This window comes from Heterocephalus glaber, unplaced genomic scaffold (assembly GCF_053883595.1).
Source record: "Heterocephalus glaber isolate CG9 unplaced genomic scaffold, H.glaber_assembly_v1.0 deba00001504, whole genome shotgun sequence".
In the NCBI taxonomy this organism is placed as follows: Eukaryota; Metazoa; Chordata; class Mammalia; order Rodentia; family Bathyergidae; genus Heterocephalus; species Heterocephalus glaber.
Window position 1 is genome coordinate 19,363,864 of NW_028258324.1, and position 19,947 is coordinate 19,383,810.

At 34.9% G+C, this 19,947-nt stretch overlaps 1 protein-coding gene and 1 pseudogene across 3 annotated transcripts in view; one reads left to right on the forward strand and one right to left on the reverse strand.

Annotated features, from left to right (window-relative positions):
• U2surp (U2 snRNP associated SURP domain containing) overlaps positions 1-699 on the forward strand; it is a 48,021-nt gene extending 47,322 nt beyond the window's left edge. For all 3 annotated transcript variants that reach the window (XM_004834389.3, XM_004834390.3, XM_021252703.2), the window contains one exon: positions 157-699. In XM_004834389.3, coding sequence (XP_004834446.1) covers positions 157-295 — 139 coding nt within the window. In that variant the 3' untranslated portion in view covers positions 296-699. The remainder of the gene's footprint in view (positions 1-156) is intronic.
• A 9,728-nt stretch (positions 700-10,427) lies between these two features.
• Positions 10,428-11,447, reverse strand: LOC101706278 (mitochondrial import inner membrane translocase subunit Tim21 pseudogene; annotated as a pseudogene).
• Positions 11,448-19,947: the final 8,500 nt, after the last annotated feature.

Consider the following 19,947-nt stretch of genomic DNA (forward strand, 5'->3'; position numbering starts at 1 on the left):
ACATACAATAGGCCAAGTATACATTTGAGAAATTTACAGTTTTATTTTTGTGACTTTCCTTGTGCTCTCTTAAAGATCACTTTAAACAATTAAAGATAAGCAGTTTTGGTTATATGAGTACCTTTGATAATTTGGTTTATTTTGTTATTTCCTCAGATCACCATCTGGTTCAAGGACGCCTAAGAGGTCTAGGCGGTCACGGTCTAGATCCCCTAAAAAATCAGGGAAGAAATCCAGATCCCAGTCTCGATCTCCACACAGGTCTCATAAAAAGTCAAAGAAAAACAAACACTGACATCCGTTTTTAAGATGCTGTCCCTTATTGGAAATGCGATTTTGTTTGTGCCTGATGGTCTGTTTTTAAAAAAAACAAAACCAAAAAAATCAAATGAAAGAGCATTCCTGGTTTTTTTGTTTGTTGTTGGTGAATGCATGTGTAAACTCTTGAGTAACTGCATCTGTAGACCTGTCATTGTTTTATATTGTATAAATTACTTTCATTGTGGCTGTTTCTCAAGATGAAATTTTTACTGTGCTAATGAATTTCATCAGAAATGTGTATAATGGATCTGCTGGCAGTAGTAGTATTTTGTTTTAGGATATTGTGACTTAGCAAAGATAATACAGATGTCTTTCCCCCTTTTGTAGCTTTGACAGTTTGAATTAGATTTCAAATAAAATATGAACAGAAAACTATAATGTTGTTTTTTTGCCCAGTTGATGATACAAGTCCCTTAAAGTCCTACTGAGTTTGACGCTACTGTTGTGTTTCTTATAATGCACTTTATAATCTCCAATGTTTAAGTAGCTAAAGTTTTATATTTACAAAGATGACTGTTGAAATTAAGGGACCTGAGATTCCTACTTGATAGATTTGGTAATCAATTTCTTAAAAAATGTTTTCTTGGATAATGCCAGTACTTTGAGATCAAAAGACTTAAGTGGATGTGGCGTGGTGTTTTGTTCATAGAATGCCTAGTTAAAACATTTTTTTTTCAAGAAGCAGTATGATTTCAATACACTTTACCCATGTCCTGAGCAACTACTTATTTTTAGGAGAAAATTAAATCTCTATCTTTTGACTTTATCATGAAAGAAGTTTATTTATAAAAAAAAAACTTTTCTAACAAGATTTAGCTCTCAAATTCTTTTGTATGATAGTTGCCCTTTTATAATCTTCTGTAGACTCTTTCAACACTAGTATCAATATTTCTACAAATTTATGTTTAAAACACCTTTTTAAAAAAATTTGGTTTTAGTTCTAGTTTCAAGTAAAGTTAAAAAGTAAAATGGTTTTCAGGAAATTTAACACCGGATGGTTTGTAAATTAAGGTGCAGAAAGTTTATATGGACCGTTTACAGAGTTGGATTCTATTATGAGAATAAAATTGCTGCAGTCTGAGGAAGAAATAAGGAAACTTGTGTAATGTTGAGGATAATATTGCTATAAATATAATAAAGGGTTACAGAGAATTGAACTGACAGTATTTGTCAATCTTCCAGTTTTTCATTTAGGCCCTTTGTGTTTTTTCCCCTCTAATAGAAAAAGTAGAAAACTATTTTAATAATAGATTGTTTTGATTTCCCTTGTTTAAAAAAAAACCTTTTCAACTTGCTTTATTTAATCTTGGCCCCTCAGAAAATAAGATATTCTGTACCTATGATTTGAGAAATAGCTATATTAGTTGAGCAGTGTGGCATGCTACTTCCTAACTAGGCAAATCTGTAGTAGCTTTGGAAATGAGCCAATCATCTTATCTTACATGCTTCTTAGAAGCAAGTATTGCTTGGAAGTTATTCCCTTATCATTCACTCTTTTGTTTATTGATTTTGTTAGGGAATATCAGTTCCTAAAAGTTGCCCAGAATAACTGGGCAAATGTGAACATTTGGTGCTAATGTTTTGAAACCTAGAAGTGTAGTCATTTAAAAAAACATGTTTTTCTCTTCTGTTCATTGCCTGGAATCTACCTTTCTTTGCAGTAATAATAGTATTGAATTGCTGGTGATTTTGGCATTGCCCATTCACTAGTATCTTGTATAGTCTTAGAAATAATTGGCCAACTAATAATTTTTTCCAGTCAAGTTGCAAGGAGTGTTTATGTCTTTTTCATTTCTTTGGTACTGGGGATTGAACTCGGGTCCTTGCTCTTGCGCAGCAGGCAGCGAAACCACTAAGCTAAATCCCTGGCCCTGTGTCTTTTTCATTTAAAAAAAAATTATCCCAGAGCAGAAGGAAGTAAAAAATGTTAGGTTGATTTTGGGTGCTTTTTGTAGTACTGTACTTTTCCTACTGTAATGGGGTTGAGCAGTTTTCTTTATCTGGTTCAGATACAACTGTTGTAGGTTATATTGCCCTGGATAAAACTGGCTTCTTTGTAGGTGAGTGGGGATTGCTTAGGCCCCAAAAATAATATATTCTGTGAGATTTGTTAATGTATGTATTTGATTTTTGTTTTCTTGAATTAGAATAGCATTGTTAGATTTTTTTCCAATTTTATTTGATGAGGAAGCATCTAGAGTAAGCTTAGTTTTATGGGATCAGATATTGGTGAATTGTAAGGAAGAAGACATTTTACCATATTTTTATAATAGCTTATTAATCTGTTTCTTATCTAAAGAACACTTACATAAGATAATTTCTAGTTGACTGAAATGTTTATGGTATTCTAGTTAAAGGAAAGACTGTTCCAGCTATGTAAGAAACGGTTATTGTCCTTTACCACCACTACACTTAAGAGGAAGTCTTCCATTGTCTACCCTTAAAAAGAGTGTAGTTTAAATTCTTTACCCTCTGACCTAACATTTATACACAGGGATTCTTACCAGGTTGATACCATTTAACTTGCCTCTTTTCTGCACGTGAGAGTAAGTCTTTTTTTTTTTTTTTTTTTTTGTAACAGCAAGAGATCTGTAACTCAAAAAGATCACGTTGGTGAATCTTTTCTTTGACATTTTATTTTATTGCTTTTAGTAAGCATATGGGAATCTGAACTGAAGCCTGTTGAAAAGTTAAGATATTAAAGAACTAACACAACAAATAGCCCTGGTCCAAAAAGAATGCTTTTATTTGGTTTGGAATGTTCTTGGCTTTTCTGCTAAAGTTTGGAGAAATTATACTGACCTAATTTTTCTTTATTGTAACCATTCCTATATGCTTCCCTGAGACTTTTTTTTCCCAATTAAAGAATCTTGAATGAAATGTTTATATATAATTCATGTATTCCCCTAAACTTTAATATTCTTCAGTACTTAAAAATATTTTAAAGAGATTTTGATCAGGGTCAAATTTTTTAGAAATATTCTGTATACACTTGCCTTCATGGTATAAGTTCTGAAAAGTTACATGGCTATGATAATAACATTATTATTTTTAAAAAGCAAATACAAATTTATTGCTAAAAATGTCCTAAACTAGATGACTACAACAGTGATTTCTTTAGCTGAGAAAATTGGGTTTAAAAATAATTAGTAATCACCTAAGACTGTATATTGAAAAAATAAGCTTTTTTTGTTTTTCTCTTCTAGTACATTTTAATGGAAAAGCTAATTATAGAAGAGTCAGTGCAGATACTAGTGAAGACACCAGTTTAAGTTTAAAGGAACATGTTAAATGTAAATCTCACATTTACAAAGTACTTGGTCTCTTATTTCACATGCATATTTTGGAATAGATTTAAAAGTGTGCTTATTATCCTTTTATCTTCTATTTTTGTTAGCAACTTCCTGGGACTTAGATTGCAGATCCCAGGGGAAGTGCTGTAATGATAGGCTGCAAGGTGGGAATGTGCTGCTGTTCAGAGTGAGCCTTGTCCAACTTGAAAATTCAATGTCTCAGTGTTTACTCAGTACCACCTCACATAACTTCAGTGTAAATGGATTATATGTATAAGTGGTAATTTGTATAGTTTTGCAGATCTATAGGTAAAAATGCCTTCATTCATTTTCACATGTAATTGTGCTTGGAGTATTTATGTTATATCTTTTTAATTCTACAGGCTCTTGTGTGTTGTATCTCCCGATTTGAAATATCAGAAAAGACATTTATATAGTTGAAATCAGCTCAGCTGAAATACTCTACAGTAAGACAGTTTCTTTTGGGTGAACTAATTCCATAGTTTAGTTACTTTTATGTAAGGATTAGGTTTATTGTGGAGCTGCTTTTCAGATCAGACTGTCACTTTATAGTTTTTTCTACATAAAGATTATATAGTTGCAAACAGGCTGTGGAATTTCCCTTTTGTTGTTGTTTTTGACTTTTAATTACTTTAATAAAAATGTTGTTTTCATAGTAAATTTAGACTGTTCATGTAATTTTCTCTTATAGTTCTTCTAATGGAAGCCCAGAAACCATATCTAGTTTATAGCAGCTTTCTCCAAAGTAACAGTGATGTGTGGCATTTATCACTCATGGCTAAAATGTTACATTTTACCTGTCCAAACTAATCAGATAATCACATATTTTCCTGGTATTCTCTTGACTAGAAAATTTTCTTTTCTTTTTCTTTTTTTTTGGCACTGGGGATCGAACTTGGGACCTTGTGTTTGCGAGGCAGGCGGCGGAACCAGAGCTAAATCCCCAGCCCCGAAAATTTCATTTTCTTATTCTGAAGTTTTATGCTGCTTATGTTATTTCACTGAAGAAAATGTTAAGACACATACAAAAAGTAGAATAGTACAACAGGGATCCAGTATCAGTTTATTTGTGTCTGTTTTAAAAACAACCACAGTATCATTGTCACATTAAGTAATAATTCATTGGTTCTTTTTAAAGATTTAATTGTGAATGTTTTTAACAAAATTTTATCATCTTAACCATTTTTAAATGTACAGTTGAGTGATATTGGGTATATTCAGTTGTGCAGCCAATCTCCAGAACTTTCATCTTGCAAAATTGAAAATGTACCTATGAAACAGCTCCCAAACATTTCACCATTTTTCTAACCTTTCACAACCACATTTAAGTGAGAAGATACGATTCCAAAAGATTGCACACCTATTCGAGGAACACTAGTATTCAAATCCAAGTATAACTTTGCCTCGAGGCTTTCCCTATTCTACCACTGTACCATGTTCTAGCACATTTAAACATCAGAACGTTCTATAAATCTGTTAACTGTTTTCTAAGACTTTGGAAATTAATTTTTAAAAAAAAAATCACAAGGTCCCCCTTGGGAAAAATGAGTATTAATACACAAGCAAGCTTACTATATACCAGAATTTTCCTTTCATCAGGCAATAAATGAAACCAGAAAAGTATTTGAGTATGATCATTTACATTAATTTACTACACTTATAAAATGAATTTACTTTGATGTTGTATTTTTACCCAATGCTATGAAGTGTTATGTGAAATCACTCTTCATTAACCACAGAAGAGAGCAGAGCACAAAATACTGGCACGTGGTTATCATATAGTGGTACTTATTTAAGCTATTATCATGTCTAAAAAGAAAACACTAATCCTGCAATACTGATCCCTTTAAGAGATACCTTTAAACATTTTATAAATTTGGTGGTATGTTGACATATTGCACACTAAGTATGTCATAACCTGTTGTCTCATCTTTAGGTATTAATCTTTGAGAAAAATATTTTAAGTAGGTTTTTGATATTTTAGTTTTATTTGAGCCAGTCTCACTGTTTGTTTCCCAAGCTGGCCTTGAACTGCTGGGCTCTCGGTGTCCTCCAGCCTTGGCCTCCCAGGTAACTGGGACTGTGGACTTATTACCACATGGTACTCTTAAGTAGATTTTTAAAACTACTTCTTATGAGCTATTTATTATTGTGGAAATTCACTAACCAAAGTTTTGAAAGGAATCCCATAAAACATAATCAGCTGAAATAGGACACACGTGGGAAGATCCTAGAGAATAATAGGGAATTTTATGGATTGTTTGTCCATGTTCAAAGTAAAAAACAAAAAATCCATACAGATTACCAGGGCTGAGCAACAAGCAATTTTCACAAAATGAGTGGACAGAAAACTATCCTGGGGGGGAGAGTGGGTTTAAAAATGTGAGTGTAATTCAACTCTTGCATTTTGTGTATATTTGCAAGTTAAGGTTTATTTTTTTAAGGTTTATATTTTTATATTATGCAGCAGTAAAAAATTACCCTAAGACTATTATTAGACTAAAGAGCTGGAACTATAGAATTTGAAAAGGAAATTATACTTTAAATTCTATTCAGAAATAATGGCTTTGTAGTAATGTCCTCAGGATATTTGTAAAGCTCTTTGGAGTTCTCAGCTGCAAAGTGTCTGGAGGAGCATAACTTTGATTAAAAACACTATTTGAGTCCTTCATATAGCAGAAACATTGAATTTGAAAAGAAGAAACACCTACTTTAGACTGACTACCTTAGCTAAATATTACTATTACATGAAGTAATATTGGAAGATTTTTCTTATTTTGGTGTATTTTGTTTTATTGCCCTGTGCAGTAGCTACTGGGTATGAGCAGTTTGTGAAGAGCATTTAGGGAAATGCTTTTCATTTGGCTTTTGGCCACACTAACGTTTTGTCGAAGGGTCTGTCACATCCTTCACTTTTGGGTAAGTAAATATTCTGGGCTTAATATAGGCTTTCTCGGGGCATAGTGAGGTATCAGAAACTAGAAAGTGTCTTAATTACTGTAGATATTTTTATATTTTCTAACTGCATAGTATATAGTTAATGTGAACCTAAACCCTGTAAGCCTCAATATCACGTATTGTTTCGGTTATATATTTCATATTATGCTTACCCTCAACTTCTGCTACATCATAGTGTATTTTAAGAACGTGTTCTCTCCAGGAAAATTAGCAGCATGTCTAACTCTGCCAAATACTGTATATGTGTAAGTGCCACACAGCAGAAATACCATTCATCAAGCATTTCTTGAGACATCTACATCTAAAAATACTGGTTTAATTCTGAATTGACTGCCCTGAAAGTATGCTTAATTTGACTTATAAAGCAGGTATATTAGAGAAAGTCTTTGAAAAGGCAATTATCATTTTACTTACTTGTTCTCATGACTGACATGAAACATGAGAAAACTCAGTATTTTTATTTGCATGCACTTTATAACGATATATTTTATCAGTATATGATAAAACTGTAACAGTGTATAAGGAATGAGGGGTTTGGTGTTGAGTTACTCTGTCCACTATATTTCAGAGCTATTCATAAGTTGTAGAATTGAACTATCTAGAATAGCTTATCTTTAAAATATTCATGATTAATAATCATAACATATACTGCCCTACCCAGAGTTCAGATGATTCCTTTCAAGTGCTAGTGTTTGTAGTAGAATTCAGAGTCCTTAGCTACATGGTTCACTCCGATAGCTTTCCTTGTACTTCACATCTCATGTAACTCAGGTTATAAGAAAATAGCCTTTGTGCTATTTTTAGTGTCTGATCCCACATTGGTCCTTTGTCATTTTTTTCTTGATGCGTCCTTGCATAGCACCTATTGAAGGTTCAAGGATCCTTGAGGGCCTTGCAATTCCTCTAAAGACTGGAAGGAAGATAGTTTACTTGTGTTGAGACAGACCTTTTTGAAGAACATGGAGGATATAATGAACTTTTGGAGGAAGTGGAAGACTTATCCTGTCCTCCTTACCTCTCCCAGTGCTTTTTGTCTCCCTACTTTCTGCAGCTTTTAGTTCTTTCCTTACAAGATATGTTGCAGATAAGGTAGATATGAGAAACTATCTGGTCTTGGATAAAGTGGTATTTCTCTACCTGATTATGTATACACACCCTGCCCTGCAAGAAGAACGATGGACATAGATATAAAATACTATATATTACCACTTTGTTTTTCCATTAAGTTTATTGGTGCATTTTAGGTATACAATACAGTTATATTCATCATTGGGATCTTGTACCATTACATGAGTATCTTGGTTCTTATTTTTTTCCCCTTCCCTTGCCCTCCCTTCACCCCCTCCACCCTTCCCTATTTGTAAAGACTTTGTTTCCATTTTTTTTCCTTTTCTCATATTTTTCCCTTCTTTCCTTTCCTCTACCCCTCCCACTTCCCCTGCTCCTTTATACCTTTTCTTCCTATTACACAATATCAATTATACATTTTTAAAATTACAGTATCAAAATTTAGAGGACATTACCACAGATTTTACAGAATTTAAAAGGATATAGAAGCCATATTACAAAAATCTTTGTAATTATCTTATAATCAACTAATTTAAAATACAGGGCTTCAAGAGTATCAGGTGCTTTTCTGCATAGCATTGATTGTTGCAGTTGATCAAATGATTGCCTCAACAAATACTTGTTATTGTAAGATTTATATAAAATTGCTTCATTAATTATGGGTAGAAAACTAAGTTGTCAGGGAAATGTTTCATTTGCTTTATAGTCATTTTGTGAAGCTTCTAATAAGATAAAAAAAAATCCAAGAGGAACCTTATTTTGCTCATGTATGTAGACTATAAGACATTTTTCCTTAAGGTGATTTTAAGTAGATTAATGTTTATATATAATTATCTCAAGTTTTTGTGTTTTAGGGAACATCATTAACAACTGTAGACAAGAAATAAATTATTTGTATTTTTTCTTGTGTTCTGGTTGTTGGTGGCTTATTTCCCCTTGATTTTAAATTCTCGTCATACTAACATGTTTCAGTAATTTTGTGATATAACCAATTAATGTTTATAAAATGATAAGCAGTAATACTTTTTTGCCTTTTTATTATTACATGTTTGTAGTACATGCTGATTACATTGTAGGGAGTTGGTACATGTACATAACACATCTTAATCTTTTTCCATCCCTTTCCCCTCCCTCCTTCCATCTGTTGATCCTCTTCTCGTTTGAAAAAGATCTATCTCCCTACTTCCTATTATCTGTTTTTTACTTTGCTCTTTATTTTTATTTTGGATTTTTCACATAAGAGAAACCATGTGATATTTAAGCCTGTGTCTGATTTATTTCATTTAACATTATGATCTCAAGGCGCAATACCTTTTTATAATTTACATCTTTGGATGTAAAGTTATGTCAATGAGCAGTTGAATAAAATCAAACTAGATTGAGATTCACTAGTAGAGCTAGGTAGATGCAGATAATCTATGTGTATTGCAAAAAACAAAATCAGATCACATTTAAAAACTTTAAAGGTTTATTATGCATACAAAATAATAGTTTGTATAATTGATAAGAAACAATCTACTGGGAAGGCAGAAAAACTGGCTGAGAGACCTAACCCAAATTAAGAGTTCTCCCTATCACTGAAAGCATGTTCCCTCAGGGAGAGAACAGTTCTGCTGTGACACTTCCGTACTTCCTAAACGTGTGAAATTTTTAGAATTAAAGTAATAAAACACTTAAGACAGCAGTTAAACCAAAACTTTAACTCACTTAAGTAAGGAGATAAACTAAGCAAGGAAACAAATTTCCTGAAGATCTTTCTATCCTGAATATGCTATGATCTCAAAAACTCATCAGAAACCCCTCCACTGTCAGTTCTAAAGAACAAAGAAATAGTACTGGGGAATCCCCATTCTGAAGCCTCCACAGATAAGGGGCCATAGAGCACTTTAGTTATGTGATAAGGACTTGTAAGTGAAAGCCACTTTTTAATAGGTCTCCAGCAAATACCTCAAATAAAGTGTTCATATTTTTAAAATATTTTTTAAAAAGGGCCTCACACACATTTGAACAACTCCCACTTATTTCTGGCACTCTCTTGGCAGTGTCAAGTATCAGCATAAGTTCTGAAGGGGCCGGGGACACCTCCTGGAGCCTCTATGGTCAAGGCACTTGTACCCATCATCTCAGTCACCAGTCCACCGGGGAACGGTGAGGTCTGATGAGGCTGAAGGACCTGCACAGCCCACACACCTGCTAGAACAGATGGAGTGAGAGCCAGTTCACCAGACGGCGGAGTGTGTTCTCCCATAGTAGACAGTGCCTCCAATCACGGAGTGGGAAACAGGAAATAGATTCCTAAGTCATACAATTTCCACAACCTTTCTATGATGTATTTGCCATCTAACTGATTATAGTCCTCAAATACTTTCATATGTTATCTTAAGAGATTCCAAATTATATGGAAGATGTTTTTGACATTTTTTTTTTCCGGTGCTGGGGATCAAACTCAAGACCTTTCACTTGTGAGGCAGGCACGGTGCCACTGAGCTAAATCCCTGGCCCTTGACATTTTTCTTAATTCTAATTTTTTCTGCTGGCTTTATGTAATTATGTAATATTAAAAAAACCCCAAAATATTGAAATTTATTTTATTTACATGTTGTAAAACATTCAGTAACAAAAAATTCTCATCATGAATGATATTAGAGCAGAAATACTGCCATAATTGAAAATTCACTGATAAAATATGTTCTATGATCTATTTCATGATTTTTCACAGGAAAGGCTTGTCTAAATGCACCAAATATCCTATTACATTCACCTTTATGAGTGATATACTCCTGTCTTACTCTTCTGAACAGATTCTGGAAGAGAGATGTGAAGATCATAATGAATCTGGACCATTTCACACCCACCAGGAAACAGTATGCTTGCTTGATTCTTTTAATTATCTTGGAATCGATTATCTTCAATGATAATGGTTCTTCCAGGATAGGATTTCACTTCCACAAATATGTACCGGAATTCATATTCACATTCTTTGGATTCCCTTTCACCTCCACATGCACTGTTCCTTGCTTCCCTGGTTCGGACCCTTCAATGTAGAATTTCACACGTGTGTGTTTCAGCCCATCTTTTACATATTCGGTAAAACTGACATGACGCCTTCGACCACGTCTTGTCATCTCGCCGTAGCCTTTAACAGGCTCACCCAAGAAACTGATTACCTCGGGATGTGTTCTGCATTTTTCCAAGGCTTTCCCATATATCTTACTAGGACTGGATGAAGAAAAAAGTTCTTTGAAAATCACGTAAAACAAGCCACCTGTAATGCTGATTCCAATGAGTACCACTATTAAGTAGGTGAAATCTTTTCCAGCTTCTTTCACTGTCTGAGTCGTTGGGATAGCGGGTTTCCCCTCTCTGACTTCTGTGCACAGACACTTGCTTGCCGCTGTCCTCTGCTTTCTGGGGTTGCGGTCCCGGCGTCCAGATAGTTTTCTGGGCGACTTCAAAGATAGGTCGAGGTCGCACCATTTTGTTCTGCTCTCGAAGCCCCCATCTCAAACTGGGCTCAGTCGTAAAGAAAGCTTTGTTAAGCGCAAAGTGCAGCAACAACAATCTTCTCCCAGAGGATCTGTGCAGCTTTTCTGCACACTGTGTAGCTCGTAAAAAAGTACAAATCATGTTCAAAGAAAACTTCTGCGTAGTGACGATGCTAGCTATATTCAGCAAAGATTTACCACCCAGCCAGACACGTACTGAAATTCACACATTTGCATTACAGGAGCTTTAGGTTTATATTGACAGAAAGTCTCCTGAGAGAATGTTCATCTTCCTTTTGTCCTCTTGTTATATGAATTAAAATGCCCGGATTACCTCCCATGCTGACATTCGCACCTTACCCCTATACCTTCCCAAAGCAGCCTGGGAATCTTCCAGGCATTCTGAGAAGCGGAGTTTAAGGACTTTACACTTAACCAAGTGGGCACAGAGTGTAAGGAAGGAGGGACTACACCTCCCACAATGCAAGGCAGCCAGAGTCCTTCAGCCCAACACCTCCCTGACACCCCCCAGACGTCTTGGTGGGGCTATATTACCACTTTCTTTACTTCACGTATGACTAAATCTGGCAGGCAGACCTCAAGACCTTTGCGCTCTGGTATTTTGTTTTTTTTAAAGATTTTTTTTTTTTTTTTTTTAAATAGTGTAGTTCAGGCTGGCCTTGAACTCAAGGCGATCCTCCTGCCTCAGACTCTTGAGTGCTAGGATTACAGGCATGTGCCACCACGCCTGGCCTGGGATACGATTTTTTTTTTTTTTTTTTTTTTTTTTGGTACTGGGGATCAAACTCAGGCCCTTGCGCTTGCGCAGCTGGCAGCGAAACCACTGAGCTAAATGCCCCGCCCTGGGATACGATTTTTGTAGGTGAATTTCTGATCTCGATCATCTTTAATTGGCTCCTACAGGGCTTGATGAGACAGAAATTTTCTAGTAGTTCATGTGCCTCCCTGCAAACCTAGCTCTTGGTAATTATGTGGTCCAGCAAGACCTGACCAACCATACAACATAATGCCTGGACTCCAAAGGCCCAAAGACTTCTGGCTATCACCTGTTACAAAGTATGGGATTTAATCACTTCCTGCAGGGCATAATGCCAATTTTGTAATAAAATGCATTGTGGGTGTACAATATCCATGTTTATTCTTTAGAATATTTCTATTGATGAATTATTAATTTTAATTTTGAGTTTTATTAAACAACACGTACTTAATTGGAAAAATATAAAAAATCTTGAATTTTTAATGTTTGTTTACAAAAAGCATTAATATTTTTAGTATCAACTTTTTTAGCATAAAAACTCTAAAAAATAACAAAAGAAATAAATTCCTATGTGAACTACAATGACAATGCCCAATAGAATGCTACAAAAAAAAATTTTACTTCACACCTAAGGCAGTCTTCATACAACAGTATGTTCCATCCACATGTATCATTTAAACTGACAGCACATATCTTGCTTTCCTAACCTTTTTGTAGGACATACTTGACATCTCACTGGTCTTGCTGTTTTGTCAGGAAGCTCTTAATACAATGTGTAGTTAACAGGAACATAAAATATCAATACAACAAAGTGTTAAATTCTTAATATGTATTGCGTGCTTAGAATAAACATTATTTTCACATCTTCTGTGTACTTGCTTACAAAACCTAAAATATAACATCAGAAATAAATTTCTATATGAACTACAATGAAAATACCAATACAATGTTATAACAAAATAATCTGCTTCAGTTATCACACCCAAAGCAGTCTTCACACATGACAACTGCATGTTCCATGTACACATTTCTCTTATACTGACAGCACATGTGCTTACTTTCCTGTGTGGCAGGCCAATCTTATCACCTCTCTTGTCCTCCTGTTTTGTCAGGAGCTTACTACTATATTGTACAATGTGCACTTAGCAGGAAAATAAGATAATAAAATAAAATATCAAATATATAATGAATGCTTAGAATAGACTTCAACATTTTCACATCAGCTGTTTACTTGGTTACAAAACTTAAAAGATAACATCAGAAATAAAAACCTATGTAGGGCTGAGGATTTAGCTCAGTGGTGCCAGCGCCTGCCTTGCAAGTGTGAGGTTCCAGATTCAATCTCTGGTGCCATAAAAAAACCCCCAAAACCCTATGTGAACTACAGTATAAATCCAAGCAAAAGTCTGCCACAAAAATAATCTTTGCTTCAGCTGTCACACCTAAAGCAGTCTTCACTTTGAGAACTGCATGTTCCATACAGAAGTATCACTTACACTGATAGCATGTATATTTTGTTTTCATGTCCTTTTTTTGTAGTGGACAATTGACATTGTTTTGATTTTCTTGTTGTCATAGTAGGTCTTCGTGATGCTGTTCCTGTCCTGTTCACCTGTCAGCTTACCAGTGTGCTCCACAATTTTTTTGCATAGTTCCCTGGGCAAAACATTTTGTTTTTCCTGTGCTGTAAATGATCTTTTATGAATTCCAATCCAAATCCTCTAAGAAAATTTCTCCATGGTATTTTGCACTTGCTATTTTCTTTGTAAACTATCCAAACTACTTATGATACACGTGTTTAGGATCGAGTAAAACACAACACACTGGCCAATGCTTTGTGTTTCGAGTGCATCATAGTTGCTGCATAACTCATCATAACATCTACACTGCCTTTGGCTTTCTTGTAGAAAGTTACCATTTCAGACTTCTATTTTATCCTATTAATATTTCCATCATGGTGCAATGTCGACAGCAGTATCATTTTTTTTTCTTTGCCATACACAAGGCCAATATTATATCTTTCTGAAATCCAAAGATAGTACTATACAAGTCTTTGTTTTCAAATTACAACATTTCTTTTGGAATTTCTGTTTTGTTCCTTTGTACAGTTCCTATGCTGGTCAACTTGTGCTCTGTTAGCAAATGTAACATCAGTTGGAAACTGGTAAACAAATTGTCAAATGTCACATTTCAATTAGTTTGGGAGATGGGAGCAGCAAGTCTGTTCACAACATCATTTGATTTATTACTATATGAATAAGGACCTGGTGGCTGAGTTTCAGTATAAATTTCTAAATTGAAAGCATACTAAGTCTTCACATCTACAAGGGTATAAATTTTTACGCCATATTTTGAAGGATTTTTTTTGGTGGAGGAGGGCATATACTGTCTGAAGCTACAGCAACCATGAAATGCTGCAAGATGTTCATCAATAGTCATGTATTCAGATGGTGTGTAAATTGTTTGACAATTAACCACAAATCTCTCAAATAATTAGCAGATAGCAGCCAGATTATCAGGTTTTTTTTCTTTCTTGGGTGGTTTTGTCATCAAACCTCAGGCAGTTTTGAAGGAAATCAAATCTCAGTGTCATTGTTATTCTACAAACCTCCAGTCCACACCTATCACTTCTCCAAAAGATTTTTACATTCCTGCAAATACCATGAGAAAGTCCTGCTAAGTACAGCAGACTTATGAATGCTTTCAATTCGGCTAGTGAGGTAACATAATAAATACATTTTTGAGTATGGCTATTGGTGCATACAGAACATTGTAGTTGTATTTCAGCATTTCACAACATCTTGTAGCATTTTGTCTATTACAATTTCCAACATTGAATGGCAGTGCTGGCATTCTGTCCAACAGGTTTCACCCCTGCCAAGATCCTCACTATATTTTCAGACCTATTTCTAACATTGGATTGTTCCATTTGGTTGTGTGATCATTTTGTACCATTTTGACTTTTCAAATATGTACTCATATTGCTGTTTTCTTCATCAACCAAATTAAAGAGATCTGCATTCCTTATATCTGTTTTGGTCAGTTCTTGCTCCATCACTGTCACAAGAACTTTGGCTCACATGGCAAACATCAAAGTCATTATCATCTTCATCGTCCATACATGAGTAATCTGATGATTCACTTGGAACTTTGAGCATGTACAGTATTAGTATGCACAGGCAGGAGACATGCGCTGTATTTCTGAAACCTAACTGATTTCAGAAGGATAAAGTTCCACTGAATGTAGTTCGGCAAATATTTTGGAGCTGTAATTAGCCAACACGATTTTTTCAGAGGGTCTTTTTATAAAAACAATAGAGACTTTATCTCTAGCTAAATTGAGAAAAAAATATTTTTGCCTCCAGCGGACGCCTCTGAAGATTCAGAGAATTAAGAATGTACCTGGAAAGACAGATGTGAGATTCAGCAAGAGAGGAGACAGCAGCAGGCAAAGAAAGGAAACCAGAATCACAGAGGGGAACAGTCTGTCCCTCATCAGGAAGGATCGAAGCTTCAACCTTCTTCAACTCTTTTGACTGGAGGTTCACTTACCACTTGATGAATATATACCTTTCTGTGTTACAAACTTTAATGGTTGCAAATGATCACTGACTATAACTTATTTTGCCAGTGTCCTGTTAGAAACTTAAGTTGTTCTACTTTAAAAATTGTTTTTTAAATTAATGCTATGATGAATATTACCATGCCTAACACGTTTTTTTTTCCTACACTTAAAAAAAATTATGGGTAAATCTCAGATATGGAATTATTGGGTCAAAGAATATAAACATTTTAAAGCTCATATGGTGTATGTACCATTTTAGACTTCCAGTACTTGAAAATGAATATTTCAGCACACCTTTGCCAGCCCTAGGAATTTGTGACATATTGTTTTAAAAAGTAATTTAAATTGGATGAAATTACTTGCTCCCAGCTGGGAAGATTTCTGGGACCTATAAAACAGAGGGAGATCTTGGGAGAGGGAGATTTTGAGTGAAGTAACTGCTTTAGTCATCTGGAAAAATTTGTGAGTCTCAAGCAGTCTCACTTGGATAAGCCATGCAGAGTGGCAGCCATGTCTCCAGATCCACTCTGATTTCCTCTGACAGCTGAGGCAAAAAGCTAGACTCCCAATATTAATCTATTGTAACCTATTTTCCCCTTTTTAACCACTATGCTATTTTTAGAAGACAGAAAATGTATGATAACTTAAATGTAAGTCTTTGGGTGACTTAACCTATTTTCAATTTTTATGTATAGTTTTGCCAGGTTAGTTTTTGTTTGTAAATATACCAATGTAGGTGTGTGTATCAGGATGAGGATTGAGATAGACAGAAGGGAGACATTTCTGATAGTTAAAAAAAAATCAAGCAATGCAGTGTCCTTTTCCAGACAACCCAGGCAGATTTCTATTTTTCTACTGCATACTGATTTATAGTCAGAAAGATATTTCTCCCAAATGACTTTTGAGATGGAATGTTGTGAGATCTCCCTGCACTGGGAGTTAATCAGAAACTGAACCTTAAATTCTTCCAAATCTTATCTTGAGTTTGTTGAATTGAAAATATTATTGAATGTCAAGTGTGGCCATGTGGGAGAGAAAATCATTTCTCCTAAGCTTCCTACTTCTTTCATCATGGATGAGGAGAAACCCCTACCTCTGGGCCAGAGAGTATCAGAGCTTTTGGTGTGGATTTTCCCTTTCCCCAAAAATGGTCAGTTTTTTGGAAAACCTAAAACCTACACCCAAAAGTCAAGAAGAAGTCCTCATATCAAACAGTGGTCAAGAGAAAAATGGACACTCAACCCTCCCTCCTTTTCCTTGTCAGAGCTTCTCACAATCTTTCTTGCCATTGTGTCCATATAATCCACCAAGACTGAATTGACACAGTCCTTTATCCCAAGTTATGTCAGTTATCAAGAGAAACCCAATGTTATGGATTTTATCTAGATTCCTCCCCACCCCAGCCTCATGCAGCCATAGGTGGGACTTTTCAGATGTGGCTGGATCTACAGTGTATGATGCTAGGATTAAGTATGTGACGTTGAGATCAAGGGTGTGTGATTACTAAATTAGTCAAGTGATTGGTTTGGCATAGTTCTGGGGAGGATTGAGGGTGCCTCACCCTGGGGGTGAGTGTTATCTGCCCTAGGGCAGGTAGCCTGGAAAAATATATAGGACAGCAAAAAGGCTAGTGGTGTCACTTGTCATTTGTGGCTTGGTGCTGTTGCTTCTTCACTACTTTGCCGCCTTCAGCCTGCCATGAATTGTTTCTCTTCTGTGATGTCCTTCTGCCATGTGACCCTGCCTTGGAGCCAGCCAACTCTGAACTGAAACCTCTACAAATTAAGAGCTAAATAACCCTTTTTGCCCTTAACTTTGAGTGTCTGGTATTTTGTCTCAGAAATGGATATTTTGTCTCAGTTACCCACATATAAATATACAAATACCAAGTTTATTGAGACATCATGAAAATTCTAACATGCATATGGACAAGGCAGCCAATTTACGGGGAGCCAATGTCTGATGTGTATTAAAATATTTTTACAAGTTTTTCTTTTCCTGAAGTAGGTATACTTTTTTTGTGGACTCTCTCTCCATATATATATATTTATACAAATAAAGAGCAAAATAGAGGGCCAGGGATTTAGCTCAGTGGTTCTGCCGCCTGCATAACAAGCACAAGGACCAGAGTTCTATCCTCAGTACCAAAAAAAAAAAAAAAAAAAAAAAAAAAGACAATAGAACAGATATAAATAGTAAGTAGGGAGAAGTTCAAATACTTCCCCAAATTATATATTCCATGTTTTAAAAATATTTCAATATATATGCTAATTTGTTTCATTTATACTACTAATTTCAGTTCATTGTAAAGAAAGCTTTGTGTCACTGTTTGTTTCTTTTTTTAGAATTTTTTTGGTTTATGTCTTATACTCTGAGTAACTACTTCGAAGATAATGATACACTGTAATAACTATTGCAATTCTCTTATGAAATTTTTTTCATAAAAATTTTAAAAGTGTACACTTCAAAGAAAAAGGGGGGGCTGGGAATATAGTTCAGTGCAAAGATTCTGGGTACAATCTCTAGTATCTACCTAAAAAAAATAAATCACCAGGAGGCTGTCAGAATTTTGGTGCTCTAGTTCTGAATTCCGGTCCAGCATTCTAGGGTGGAACCTAGGTCCTGATATTTATCTATTTGGTTTTAATTATAGAGAATTCGAACATGTACAAAAGATAACAGTATAGTAAACCCATTCCATCCCCAGCCACTATAACCTGTATAAATCCTGGACATATTATTTTATTTGTTCATATTTTAGTTTGTTTCTCTACAATATACAGACTTTGAAAAACATTATACACCAGAAAAAGAATTAACTGTGGGTCCTTAGTATTGTCAGAAATCCTGTCTATGTTCCCAACTTCACAACTATCTTATAACATTTTTTTTTTTCAGTTGAAGCCTAAATCATGAGCTCATGCATTACGACTGGTTATTATATCTCTTCAGTAATTTTAATCTATTAATGCCCCTCAATTTCATTTTTTCCCATTAATTTTTTTACAGTCTGTTTTTTTGTATATCCTTTTATTGGTACATTTTAGGTGTACAATATAATGACATTCATCATTGGAGATATGCACCTTCACATACTCTCTTGGTTCTTATTTTTTCCCCCTTCCCCTGCCCTCCCTTCAACCCCTCCATCACTCCCTATTTACAAAGACTTTGTTTCATTTTTTTTCATTTTCTCATATTAATTCCATTCCCTTCTTTCCTTTCCCCTACCCCTCCCACTTCCCCTTCCCCCCATTACTTTTTTTGAAGTAACTAGTTTACCATTAAAATTTACCCACAGCCTGGACTTTGCTGACTGCACCCCTCCCCAAGTTTATTTTCTGAAATTCAGTAATTTGATCTAGACATTTGATTAGATTTAGGTTCAAACATTTTGGCAAGACTGCTTTACAGGAGATGGTGTGCATTTCCTTCAGGGCCACATAATGCCTGCTTGTCTCTTTGTGTGTGTGTGTGTGTGTGACACTAGCAGCCACTGATGGTCACTGCCTGAGTCCACTAATTCATTAGAGTTGAAACTGGTGATATCCTCAATTTATCATTCCTTTTTCACTGATTAGCAGGGTTAATAGAGAAAGCTCCCTTCAGCTACTGTCGGTCTACTTTAACATACTGTTAATACAGGAACAGCAGCTTGAATGCTTGATTTTTTTCCCTTTAGTTTCTAGTTTTTAAAGTCACTTTGATGCTGGAATATCACTATTGTTCTCCAAAGTGGCCACTGAAAATTTTTTACCTTTAGTCTCATTATAACCTCATGGATTTTAATATGTTGGACATGCTTTAATCCATTACAATTCTTACCTTTGAATTCCTCTTTTTGGCTCGTGGCAGAACCTATTCAAGTTTGTTCCTAAATCATTTTGAAAGATAACAGTGCTCCTTTTCATAAGTTCCTAATTTTCTGAAAAAAAATTCTTTAGGCTCATCTTATGTTTTTTACTCCAGACCTAAAACAGCCATTTCTCCAAGGAGCTTTAGTGGACACATATTATTAAAAGATTCCTCGGGTAATTGTGATATGCAGCCAAGTTTAAGAACTACTGAGTTTAGAAGTGAGATTCCTTTCCATTCCAAAATGCTGGGTTTTTCCCCTTCCTGCCAACTGAAGTTGTGAATATATATTTGAAATGATTTTAAATAGTTGTATAAAATACAAATATTTCAATGACTGATATTCTTTTCTTTTTCTTATTGTACTATAAATTGGTACACTTTTAAAATGCATTTGGCCAAATATATCATACTGTGAATACTTTAATACACTTTGACCCAGAAATCCCATTTTTAGAAATCTGGTTCAAGGAAATAATTTTAAAAAAGAGAAAAATATACATGCATCAGAACTTTATTTGCAAACTAAAAAATTAGACATGGTTCAAACATCTAAAAATAAGAGGATCAATTTGGTGGATTGCTGAGAATTTTCTGCAAGCA